This window comes from Pristiophorus japonicus, chromosome 7 (genome assembly GCF_044704955.1).
Source record: "Pristiophorus japonicus isolate sPriJap1 chromosome 7, sPriJap1.hap1, whole genome shotgun sequence".
NCBI lineage: Eukaryota > Metazoa > Chordata > Chondrichthyes > Pristiophoridae > Pristiophorus > Pristiophorus japonicus.
In genome coordinates this window covers 196,788,834-196,802,036 of record NC_091983.1, presented here as the reverse complement: position 1 = coordinate 196,802,036, position 13,203 = coordinate 196,788,834, and the positions used below count along the sequence as shown (strand labels likewise).

The 13,203-nt window shown below is 43.1% G+C and overlaps 1 protein-coding gene and 1 long non-coding RNA gene across 6 annotated transcripts in view; one reads left to right on the top strand and one right to left on the bottom strand.

Moving 5' to 3' along the window:
* Positions 1–13,203, top strand: part of slc22a16 (solute carrier family 22 member 16) — a 115,824-nt gene that overhangs the window by 69,376 nt on the left and 33,245 nt on the right. For all 3 annotated transcript variants that reach the window (XM_070885680.1, XM_070885681.1, XM_070885679.1), the window contains one exon: positions 9,030–9,582. In XM_070885680.1, the coding sequence (XP_070741781.1) occupies positions 9,030–9,582 (553 nt within the window). The remainder of the gene's footprint in view (positions 1–9,029; positions 9,583–13,203) is intronic.
* The window catches only part of LOC139267406 (uncharacterized), a 34,382-nt gene that overhangs the window by 8,746 nt on the left and 12,433 nt on the right, over positions 1–13,203 (bottom strand). For all 3 annotated transcript variants that reach the window (XR_011593896.1, XR_011593894.1, XR_011593895.1), the window contains one exon: positions 9,126–9,369. This is a non-coding gene — a long non-coding RNA (uncharacterized lncRNA). The remainder of the gene's footprint in view (positions 1–9,125; positions 9,370–13,203) is intronic.

The following is a 13,203-nucleotide window of genomic DNA, read 5'->3' as shown; positions in this document are numbered from 1 at the left end:
GACTCCATTTTCCCTGCCCTAATCAAACCCTTTGTCCTCCTCTGCTGAGTTCTAAATTTCTCCCAGTCCCCAGGTTCGCTGCTATTTCTGGCCAATTTGTATGCCACTTCCTTGGCTTTAATACTATCCCTGATTTCCCTTGATAGCCACGGTTGAGCCACCTTCCCTTTTTTATTTTTACGCCAAACAGGAATGTACAATTGTCGTAATTCATCCATGCGGTCTCTAAATGTCTGCCATTGCCCATCCACAATCAACCCCTTAAGTATCATTCGCCAATCTATCCTAGCCAATTGACGCCTCATACCTTCAAAGTTACCCTTTAAGTTCTGAACCATGGTCTCTGAATTAACTGTTTCATTCTCCATCCTAATGCAGAATTCCACCATATTATGGTCACTCTTCCCCAAGGGGCATCGCACAATGAGATTGCTAATTAATCCTCTCTCATTACATAACACCCAGTCTAAGATGGCCTCCCCCCTAGTTGGTTCCTCGACATATTGGTCTAGAAAACCATCCCTTATGCACTCCAGGAAATCCTCCTCCTCCTCCTCCGCTTCTAGTTTGGCTAGCCCAATCTATGTGCATATTAAAGTCACCCATTATAACTGCTACACCTTTATTGCATGCACCCCTAATTTCCTGTTTGATGCCCTCCCCAACATCACTACTACTGTTTGGAGGTCTGTACACAACTCCCACTAACGTTTTTTGCTCTTTGGTGTTCTGCAGCTCTACCCATATAGATTCCACATCATCCAAGCTAATGTCTTTCCTAACTATTGCATTAATCTCCTCTTTAACCAGCAATGCTACCCCACCTCCTTTTCCTTTTATTCTATCCTTCCTGAATGTTGAATACCCCTGGATGTTGAGTTCCCAGCCCTGATCATCCTGGAGCCACGTCTCCGTAATCCCAATCACATCATATTTGTTAACGTCTATTTGCACAGTTAATTCATCCACCTTATTGCAGATACTCCTTGCATTAAGACACAAAGCCTTCAGGCTTGTTTTTTTAACACCTTTTGTCCTTTTAGAATTTTGCTGTAGAGTGGCCCTTTTTGTTCTTTGCCTTAGGTTTCTCTGCCCTCCACTTTTCCTCATCTCCTTTGTGTCTTTTGCTTTTGCCTCCTTTTTGTCTCCCTCAGTCTCCCTGCATTGGTTCCCATCCCCCTGCCATATTAGTTTAACTCCTCCCCAACAGCACTAGCAAACACTCCCCCTAGGACATTGGTTCCGGTCCTGCCCAGGTGCAGACCGTCCGGTTTGTACTGGTCTCACCTCCCCCAGAACCGGTTCCAATGCCCCAGGAATTTGAATCCCTCCCTGCTGCACCACTGCTCAAGCCACATATTCATCTGCGCTATCCTGCGATTCCTACTCTGACTAGCACGTGGCACTAGTAGCAATCCCGAGATGACTAATTTTGAGGTCCTACTTTTTAATTTAGCTCCTAGCTCCTTAAATTCGTTTCGTAGGACCTCATCCCTTTTTTTACCTATGTCGTTGGTACCAATGTGCACCACGACAACTGGCTGATCTCCCTCCATTTTTAGAATGTCCTGCACCCGCTCCGAGACATCCTTGACCCTTGCACCAGGGAGGCAACATACCATCCTGGAGTCTCGGTTGCGGCTGCAGAAACGCCTATCTATTCCCCTTACAATTGAATCCCCTATCACTATCGCTCTCCCACTCTTTTTCCTGCCCTCCTGTGCAGCAGAGCCAGCCACGGTGCCATGAACTTGGCTGCTGCTGCCCTCCCCTGATGTGTCATCCCCCCAACAGTACTCAAAGCAGTGTATCTGTTTTGCAGGGGGATGACCACAGGGGACCCCTGCACTACCTTCCTTGCATTACTCTTCCTGCTGGTCTTCCATTCCCTATCTGGCTGTGGACCCTTCTCCTGCGGTAAGACCAACTCACTACACGTGATACTCACGTCATTCTCAGCATCGTGGATGCTCCAGAGTGAATCCACCCTCAGCTCCAATTCCGCAACGCGGACCGTCAGGAGCTCGAGGCAGATACACTTCCCGCACACGTCGTCGTCGTCGGAAGTGTCCCTGAGTTCCCACATGGTACAGGAGGAGCATAACACCCGACCGAGCTCTCCTGCCATGACTTAACCCTTAGATACACTTAAATTGGCAACAACAATGTTAAAAGTTACTGACTAATATAAAAAGAAAAAGAAAAACTACTCACCAATCACCAGCCAATCACTTACCCCCTAGGCTGTGACGTCACCTTTCTGTTTCTTTCTACTTCTTTTTTGCCTTCTCCTTGTAGCTGCACAAGCACGCCTCACCAACGAACTCCCGACGCCTCTCGCGGCCTTTTATAGGCCTCCGACCCCGGCCTCACCAACGAACTCCCGACGCCTCTCGCAGCCTTTTATAGGCCTCCGACCCTGGACTCACGCCTCACCAACGAACTCCCGACGCCTATCGCGGCCTTTTATAGGCCTCCGACCCCGGACTCATGCCTCACCAACGAACTCCCGACGCCTCTCGCAGCCTTTTATAGGCCTCCGACCCCGGACTCACGCCTCACCAACGAACGCGGAGTCAGAGGAAATGTATTAGCATGGATAGAGAATTGGCTAGTTAACAGAATGCAGAGAGTCCGGATAAATGGGTCCTTTTCGGGTTGGAAATCGGTGGTTAGTGGTGTGCCACAGGGATCGGTGCTGGGACCACAACTGTTTACAATATACAGAGATGACCTGAAAGAGGGGACAGAGTGTAGTGTAACAAAATTTACAGATGACACTAAGATTAGTGGGAAAGCGGGTTGTGTAGAGGACACAGAGGCTGCAAAGAGATTTAGATAGGTTAAGCGAATGGGTCAAGGTTTGGCAGATGGAATACAATGTTGGAAAATGTGAGGTCATCCACCTTGGGAAAAAAAAAACAGTAAAAGGGAATATTATTTGAATGGGGAGAAATTACAACATGCTGCCGTGCAGAGGGACCTGGGGGTCCTTGTGCATGAATCCCAAAAAGTTAGTTTGCAGGTGCAGCAGGTAATCAGGAAGGCGAATGGAATGTTGGCCTTCATTGCGAGAGGGATGGAGTACAAAAGCAGGGAGGTCCTGCTGCAACTGTACAGGGTATTGGTGAGGCTGCACCTGAAGTACTGCGTGCAGTTTTGGTCACCTTACTTAAGGAAGGATATACTGGCTTTGGAGGGGGTACAGAGACGATTCACTCGGCTGATTCCGGAGATGAGGGGGTTACCTTATGATGATAGATTGAGTAGACTGGGTCTTTACTCGTTGGAGTTCAGAAGGATGAGGGGTGATCTTCTAGAAACATTTAAAATAATGAAAGAGGCAGAGAGGTTGTTTCCACTGGTCGGGGAGACTAGAACTAGGGGGCACAGCCTCAAAATACGGGGGAGCCAATTTAAAACCGAGTTGAGAAGGAATTTCTTCTCCCAGAGGGTTGTGAATCTGTGGAATTCTCTGCCCAAGGAAGCAGTTGAGGCTAGCTCATTGAATGTATTCAAATCACAGATAGATAGATTTTTAACCAATAAGGGAATTAAGGGTTACGGGGAGCGGGCGGGTAAGTGGAGCTGAGTCCACGGCCGGATCAGCAATGATCTTGTTGAATGGTGGAGCAGGCTCGAGGGGCTAGATGGCCTACTCCTGTTCCTAATTCTTATGTTTTTATGTTATGTATAGGGAAATTGCCCCTTCTCTTAAGGCCTGTTACCACTGGAAATTGGCGACCACACTGCGTCGTGCAATGGCCGCCGATTTTTCATGTAATGGCCGCCATTTTTAAAATTCCTCTCCTGTGGTATCCTGGCGGTGACCCGCTTCCCCCCCCTCCCCACCGCTCCACTGCTGCCAATCCGTCACAAGAGCACGCACTACCGATGTTCTCCCCCCGACTGCAAGGGAGCAAGTGGTCTGAGCAGAACCCTCAAGGGCAATTAGGGATGGGCAATAAATGCTGGCCTAGCCTGCGACACCCATATCCTGGAACGAATTTTTAAAAATTCAGAAGCAAGGCCATCTCCACTTGCAGTACCATCCCCTGTCACCTCACCAACTTTAAATAATTCTAGAAAGCTCCAAACAGTTCCACAAACTTACCAGCTAGTAGAAATCAAAAAGCAAGTTACCTGAAAGTTGTTGATCCCTTTAACTATCGCTGGTGGTGGGTCCCTCGTGCAGCTGAATCCTGTGCTTTGGAGAGGCTGTGCAGTCAGGTTGTGCCTCAAATCAGCTTTGCATTCTGGTTGACGTCACAATCTATCTCATTAGCATCCTTCTGCCGAACGCAGGCAACGGCCGCGCTACCGACCTGCCCAAAATAGCGATTGCCGCGGCCCACGGCTGTGACTGGAAGCAAGGTGGCCACCATTTTTCTCCCGAATGCCTTAAATGTCTACACTAAATGCCGCCACTAAGAGGGGGAGTTTCGCGGCCAAAGACATTTAAGATAGAAAGGGGGAGATAATTGATAAACTATCAATTAGAGAAGATTAAAACCTCTGGTCTCGATGAATTGCATCCACGCATATTAAAAGTCGTTCAGGAAGAGATAGTAGAGCCACTATTACATATAAAACAATTTATTAGCTACTCAGACTGACAAAAGGTGTGAAGTGGTGTTCCACAGGGATCGGTGCTTGGGACCACTGTTGTTCACAATTTACATTAATGATTTGGACTCTGGAATTGTAAGTACAATTTCAAAATTTGCAGACGACACCAATTTGGGAGGTATAGTTAACACGAAGGAAGAATGCAATGAAATACAAGAAAATATTAATAAACTTGCAGAATGGGTGTGTAATTGGCAAATAAATTTCAGTATAGCTAAGCACAAGGTGGTGCAGTTTGGCAAGAAGAATATAGAGGCCACATACTGCTTGGATAATAAGAGTTTGAATGTGGTAGAGGAACAAAGGGGTTGAATGTACAGATACACAAATCACTAAAAGTAGCAACGCAGGTTAATAAGGCCATTTTTTGTTTTAAAGCGAAACAAGCACTGGGATTCATTTCTAGAGGGATTGAATTGAAATGCGAGAAGTTATGTTAAACTTGCATGCAACCTTGGTTAGATTACACGGAGTACTGTGCACAGTTCTGATCTCCATATTATAAAAAAGGATATGGAGGCATTGGTAAAGGTGCAAAAAAGCTTCACAAAGATGATGCCAGAGCGGAGAGGATATATTAACTTATCAGGAAAGGCTGAACTGGCTCAGGCTCTTTTCTCGAGAAAAGAGAATGCTGAGAGGTGACCTAATAGAGGTCGTTCAGATAGTGAAAGGGTTTGATGGGGTAGACGTGGAGAAGATGTTTCCACTTGTGGGGGGTGGGGGGAATCCAAAACTAGAGGTCATAAATATAAGATAATCACAAATAAATCTAATAGGGAATTCAGGAAAAACTTCACCCGGAGAGTGGTAAGAATGGTCAACACGTTACCTCAGGGAATAGTTAAGGCAAATAGCATAGGTGCATTTAAGGGGAAGTTATATAAACACATGAGGGAGAAAGGAATGGAAGGATATGCTGATAAGGTTGGATGAAGTAGTGTGGGAGGAGGCTCGTATGAAGCATAAATGCCAGCATAGACCAGTTGGGCCGAATAGCCTGTTTCTGTACTTTACACTCAATGTAACAACAGCCACTGCCAAGAGGCAGGCAGGTGACCTTCCTTCAGGCCTCTGAATAAGCCATCCTGAAATCAGCAGCGAGCTGTTGGACAGCAGTTGCCAGTAGTGACCCTCCTATACTCTTCCCACTCACCCTGTAGCAAAGTGCCTGTCATCTGTTTGGTGCCTCCCCACAGGGCATGGCTGAAATAAGTTATTTATTGTAGGGAACATTATGGGTGCAAACCAGCATTTTAGCTGATTAATAAATTGGGGCTTTAGTGCACCCTGCCCCCAAAATAAATAAAATATTTAAATATTTTATTTTGTAAAAAGTACATGTGCAGATCCATATATATAAACCATTATTATTAATGTTGCAAATAGCTGATCAAAATTGTATTTCTACTGTTTATGTTACATAAGAAGATAAGAAACAGGAGTTTTCTGTTAGTTAGCCAATCCTCTATCCATGCTAATATATTACTCCCAACCCAGTGAGCTCTTATCTTGTGCAGTAACCTTTTATTTGGCACCTTATCGAATGCCTTCTGGAAATCCAAATATACCGCATCCACTGGTTCCCCCTTATCCACCCTGCTTGTTACATCCTCAAAGAACTCCAGCAAATTTGTCAAACATGATTTCCCTTTCATAAAACCATGCTGACTCTGCTGAACAGAATTATGCTTTTCCAAATGTCCCGCTATTGCTTCTTTAATAATGGACTCCAACATTTTCCCAATGAAGATGTTAAGCTAACTGGTCTGTAGTTTCCTGCTTTCTGTTTGCCTCCTTTTTTAAATAGAGGCGTTACATTTGCTGTTTTCCAATCCGCTGGGACCGCCCCAGAATCCAGGGAATTTTGGTAGATTACAACCATTGCAGCCACTTCTTTTAAGACCATAGGATGCAAGCCATCAGGTCCAGGGGACTTGTCTACCTTTAGTCCTATTATTTTACCGAGTACTACTTCTTTAGTGATAGTGATTGTTTTTAGTTCCTCCCTCCCTATAGCCCCTTGATTATACATTATTGGGATGTTTTTAGTGTCTTCTACCGTGAAGACTGATACAAAATATTTGTTCAAAGTCTCTGCCATTTCCCTGTTCTCCGTTATTAATTCCCCAGTCTTATCCTCTAAGGTACCAACATTTACTTTAGCCACTCTTTTCCTTTTTATGTACCCGTAGAAACTCATACGATCTGTTTTTATATTTCGTGCTAGTTTACTTTCATAGGGCCCGAATTTGATCACCTTAACCACCCACTGTTGCCGACATTCCTAGTGAAGATCTGCCCAGTGCCACTTTTGAGGTGGGCTTGAGCGAGCGGGAGGGGAGAGCTGCTGGGAACCGTCCGCTGACGTTAAGCGGACGGCCAAATGGCGTAAGTGACCTCCCGCCCAGTGAGCTGGCAGATTGGTGTGGGCAGGAGTCAGCGGGAGTCGGCACCAGAACAGGGGTGGACCGCTTGCTGGAGGCTGGTCTGTCCCCAACGGTAGGTAGGAAGATCCTGAAAAAAAGGTTAGTGAACTTTAAAAAAAAAATGTTCACGACTTACCTGGATGGGATCCCCTGAAAGTCTTCAGATGGTTTAAAAAATGTTTTTTTAATGCTTTTGCTTTTCAGCTTTTCGACCCACCGTGGGCCCGACTTTATCCTCGGTGGCATTTTGGCGGCAAGCTCCTTTGCCACCGAGAATGAGAGCTCTCGCCAGCTGCCGCCCACATTGGTGGCGTAAGTCGTTCATTTGCCGCCTGCCGACCTTCGAGGGACCTCTCCGATGGAAACCCCGCTCAAAGTACCGTCAGGTATCTTGGCGGCTATCGGGGTTCCTTTGGGCGGCACTTGGACGGAGGCCTTCATCAAATTCGGGTCCATAATCTATCTTCCCCCTCTTTATTAATTTTTTAGTCATTCTTTGCTCGCTTTTAAAAGTTTCCCAATCCTCTGGTCTCCCACTAGTCTTGGCCACTTGGTATGTCCTTGTTTTCAATTTGATACCATCCTTTATTTCCTTAGTTAGCCATGGATGGTTATCCCTTCTCTTACAGTCTTTCCATCTAATTGGATATATTTTTGTTGAGAGTTATGAAATATTTCCTTAAATGTTTGCAACTGCTCATCAACCATCCCACTCTTTAATCTATTTTCCCAGTCCACTTTAGCCAACTCTGCCTACATACCTATGTCATCTCTTTTATTTAAGTTTAGGACACTGATTTGAGATCCAACTTTCTCACCCTCCAATTGAATTTTAAATTCAACCGTGCTATGCTCACTCATTCCTAGAGGATCCGATACTCTGAGATCGTTTATTAATCCTGTCTCAATACACATTACCAGATCTAAGATAGCCTGTTCACTGTTGGTTCCACAACGTACTATTCAAGGAACCAATGCCGGATACGCTCTATGAACTCTTCCTCATGATGTCCTTTGTTGTGGGCATCATGATAATTCCTGTCAAACTTGGATGTATTTCTCAAAAATAGCATTGTACAGCAAACAAATGAGTTACCCTGAAGCTGCTCTGAATACACTGGTTCTTTCATTTAAGGGTTAATTTTAACCAGGCAGGAAAGGGGCAATTTGGGTTGGATGCTTGTTTTACTCTCCATTGACATATGCAGAGATTAAAATCGGATGGGGTATAAAACAGACCACCAACCCAAACCAGCCCATTTCTGGCCAGGTTGGTTTGGTAAAAATTAACCGCTTCATGTAAAATTCCTGTGCTACCATTATGCCTGCTTTGATGGGTCTTTCACACACATGAAAGAACCTCATTGTTGCCAATCTTGGCTGAATATTCCTTTAATGTGTCAATATAGTAAAATTCGGTTTATATGCTGCACTGTCATGACCTGAAAATTGTAATTTGTTTATGGGTGAGAGTGATCCTTTGCTGCTCGATTGCCTACTATAAAAGTATCAAGTGTGACTTTTACTAAACTCCATTTTTCTGGTAATTCTTGGTATGCGCTATTTGATGGAGAAGCATGGCTACCTTCACAGCTGCCATTCCATCAGAACAGCTAGGGGGCAGGAACAGTGGATCAAGTTAAATAGAAATTCAACAGGGAGGAACAGTATATTTAACATGAGAGAAAATAGGCGATAAAGAACAATTATCCACATGATGAACCTTAATCTCAGCCAAGCAGAATGTTAAGTAGGGGGAAGAAATGAATACAATGTCATGCAACCTAGCTGTCATCTCCAATGAGGGATTGACAGGGACCAAAAATCAGGTAGTCTGCCCACCCTTTAGATTGTGGGTGATGTGTGCTACAGGAGAGAATTGAAGAGAATAACAACGTTTTAAGGAAGAATGATGGAATTTGTAGAATTAGATATCGTTCTTACATTTAACTGTTTTTGTATTTGAAACAGGTTTCTAGTGGCTACCTTGTGGTAGTTTTTGTCTATGTGACTGAATATACTGGATTGAAGGCCCGCAGTTGGGCATCTATGCATGTCCATGCTTACTTTGCTGTTGGCATTATGATAGTTGCCTTGGTTGGATTCCTGGTACGGGCCTGGCGGATCTATCAGCTTGTACTGTCGCTTGTGACCATTCCTTTCATCTTCTGCTGCTGGCTATTACCGGAGACCCCCTGGTGGCTTCTGGCTAAAGGGCGGCTTCAAGAAGTCCAGAAGCTGGTTGACACAATTGCCCGGTGGAACAGAGTCACGATCCCTTGTCACCTCTCAGTGATCCAGATGAATAGTCCTGAGGATTCAACGGACAAAGAAATTACAAAAGAGGAAAACGTGACCAAAGTAAAGAAAACCAGTATCTTGGATCTTTTCCGTACCTGGGCTTTGACTAAGAGGACCATCACAGTTTGGCTGGTGTGGTTCACTGGGAGTCTGGGCTATTATGTTAGCTCTTTGGGCTCTGTCAATCTGGGTGGCAATGAATATCTGAACCTCTTTCTAGCAGGTAAGAGCAAGTTTGCATTGAATACTATTGCTATTTGAATACAAATATAGCAGGCAGACCTTTAGTATTTTACTAGAGTCTAGTATTCAAAACCTTTAAGTTACCCAGGTCTTTTCTTTTTGCTGCCAATGTTAAATAGTGAAGGAAAACATTACATTGGACCTGAATTTACGGTCGGAGATGTACCAGAAGCATACGCCTTCAAACCAAAAATAAAATCCAAACTCACCAGGTGTCTACGGAATTTCGGACTCTTCAGGTCTTGGCCTTGCAGGCGTACACCTGCGTAAAGGCCCACGGATCCCAGGGATGCATGCAGTTCACAAACGTCCCAGGGATCATGTGGGCATGGTCAACCAGTCAAAATGGTGAATTCCTATGATGCTTATGGGAATTCCATTAACGTACGGAAGCATATTAGAAATCCCTAAATAAATAAGAATTCACACCACTTAAATAAAAATAAATGTTCACATGTTCAAAATGAATTAAAAGACCCTTTAGTTAAGCATTTAAAATAAAAATGTGATTTTTTTGAAAAATAAATTTAAACAATTTAAAACAGGCCAATATTTACCGAAACTAATTTTAAATGTTTAAATCATTTAAAAAAAGTTATTTAACATTTATTTTAACTCTTATGCTGGTGAAAGAAGACCTTGCATATAAAGGTTTTGTGGGCATTCACAAATAGTCCAACCCTGCGCCAGCGAAAGTGATTTTGTAGTGGATGCGGTGGATCTGTCCCAAGCGGAACTTGCGGGGCCGTTCTGAAGGCTTCCGACAGCAACAGCTTATGCTGCCGGAAGCAACGTAATTTCAGGCCCATAATGTTTTCTTTAACCGGCATTTTTCCCTGTAGTAGTACAAGCTATACAGGTAATGTAATAAGTGAATAACTATTCTTGGGTCCCAGATTGTACTTGGAACTGAAGCACTGCTAATGGTCTAACAGATCCAATTTAATTTATTAATGCTACTTTCAAAGTTAATTGGTGGTAGTTATTTTACTAAGTTGCCTCAACCTTTCCTCATAAGTCAACCCCCTCATCCCCGGAATTACCCTAGTGAATCTTCTCTGAACTGTCTCCAAAGCAAGTATATCCTTTCATAAATATGGAAACCAAAACTGTATGCAGTATTCCAGGTGTGGCCTCATCAATACCCTGAATAAGTGTAGCAAGACTTCCCTGCTTTTATACTCCATCCCCTTTGCAATAAAGGACAAGATTCCATTGGCCTTCCTCATCACTTGCTGTACCTGCATACTAACCTTTTGTGTTTCATGCACCAGGACCCCAGGTCCCTCTGTACTGCAGCACTTGCAATTTTTCTCCATTTAAATAATAACTTGCTCTTTGATTTTTTTCTGCCAAAGTGGATAACCTCACACTTTCCAACATTATACTCCATCTGCCAAATTTTTGCCCACTCACTTAGCTTGTCTATGTCCTTTTACAGGTTTTTTTGCATTGATGGCTACCACCTCCTATAACCTGTTGCAAATGTCTCATTACAATCAAGATCTTGAAAAAAAAATTGTCTAATTACTTCCCCAAATAAAAAAAGTATCTTAGTTCTGGTGTGCCACTAAACACTTCTTAGAAGTTTGCCCTTTTGCAATTTGTTTCTCTGAACCCAAGGCATTCATGACCATCTTTGCAACCATATGCTACCGTTGCACTAAAGTTAGTTATTGATGGTATTCTTCTGCATCTTGCAACAGTTTTCTCTAGGTCCCATTGTGTCCAAATATTTGTCTTGATGTGCTTTGAGACATGCCACTTACGGTGGTTACGGTGATTTATATACCAATTTAAGCCATCTGACAGTTATTTGATGACCTGACCTAGATTGAAGCCTTCCACTTGTTAAGATTTTTTGGGTTCCTGATGCCCTATCTAATGACGAGAAGTTTACAAATGTAATGTCTGATTCTGCCTTCCTTTCTGAATTCTTAAAGTATGTACTAAGAATTTGTCACTGAAAATTGGCCTCTATTTCCTTTCTCCTTATTCCCCAAGACCGTCTTGATGATACCATGTTTGACTAATTCTACCAAGAAGCCTTGCCTGTCAAATAATGTGTTTTCACAGAAGACAGTATTTTCTGCCTTCACTAGATTTATTTGGACACCAAAGGCCTCCCTGACAGGCAGATACTCCGACTGTCAAAAGTGCTCCTTTGTCTTTTGATTATTTTCCTTGACAGCAAGTGGCCAGTGCCTCTCAGCATCTACTCTAACCTTTATATGACCAAAGCTAAAAAATTTGAAAATATGTAAACTGGAATTTGAGGAATTTTGCTAAATGAGCAGAGTGTTGTAAGGAATAGGTTTGAGGCATTTAAGGATATGGACAGGTAGAGATGATAAAATGCTATCTGGAATGAGATTCTGGTATGGAAATGTCATAGTAAGGAAGGCAATTAGTCAAAGATGAATAATGTAGGATGTAATTGTTGATGGATATTCTGAAGATTCAGTCTATTTACCTTTGGGATAGCTTGCAGACACTTGTAGTTCCAATTCCTCAGGAGATTTAATGAATTGAGTCATCTTCCGTAGAATGGATTGGATAAATTTTGTCCTATCTTTACTAAAAGCAGTCTTATAAAAAATGTCCTGCTACAATACTGCTGATCTTACTCAGTTCCATTACTATTAGCAGTAAAAGGAGAACAATACTTTGACATCACAGAGCATTTGCCGGAGTTAAACTAAGCTCTTTGTTAGAAGGATGGTATTTTGGTATTTACATATTGGGACTATTTTAACAAGCAAAAAATTGCAAAAGTGGTCACAAATTAAAAAATATTATATGGCTAAATTTACAATGTGGGCAGCATACAAGGTTAGATAAGTTTTTTTTTGCTACTTTTCCTAACTCTATTTCCCACGTACTACTCATTTTCTCCAGATGATGATCCAGGTTTCAGATTTTTCCAAGAACCACATCAATGCCTATCTATACTTGGTCTAATGTAAGGGAGTGAGCTCAGTGGTGCCAGATTTCCCTGTCTCAAAGTGCACAATTCCTCTGTCACAAATATCACTAAACAAAGAGCCAAGAACTGACTAAACTTACTTGGCCAAACAGTCCTGAAGTCGTTTTGAGAAGACAGCAGTGGCAATCTGCAGCAATCTCATTGTGAAGTATGCACTATGCACTTCTCCTTCCAAAGAATTGGTTACAATCTTTTTTTCCCAGCAAATGTATTTCATACATAGTTAAATTCTTTCACCAACCATCAAGTTTTTGGATTGAGTTTCTGAAACAAAAGCATTTTATGACTCTATACCCCATTTTTATCAGATCACTCATAGAGAGTGGTTAACCTGTGGAATTCTCCACCGCAGAAAGTTGTTGAGGTCAATTCGTTAGATATATTCAAAAGGGAGTTAGATATGGCCTTTACGGCCAAAGGGATCAAGTGGTATGGAGAGAAAGCAGGAAAGGGGTACTGAGGTGGAATGATCAGCCATGATCTTATTGAATGGCGGTGCAGGCTCAAAGGGCCGAATGGCCTGCTCCTGCACCTAATTACTATGTTTCTATGTTTCACTATTGGCTCATAGTACCAAATTTTCTTCAGTCAGGAATGTAATACAGCATGGCCTTT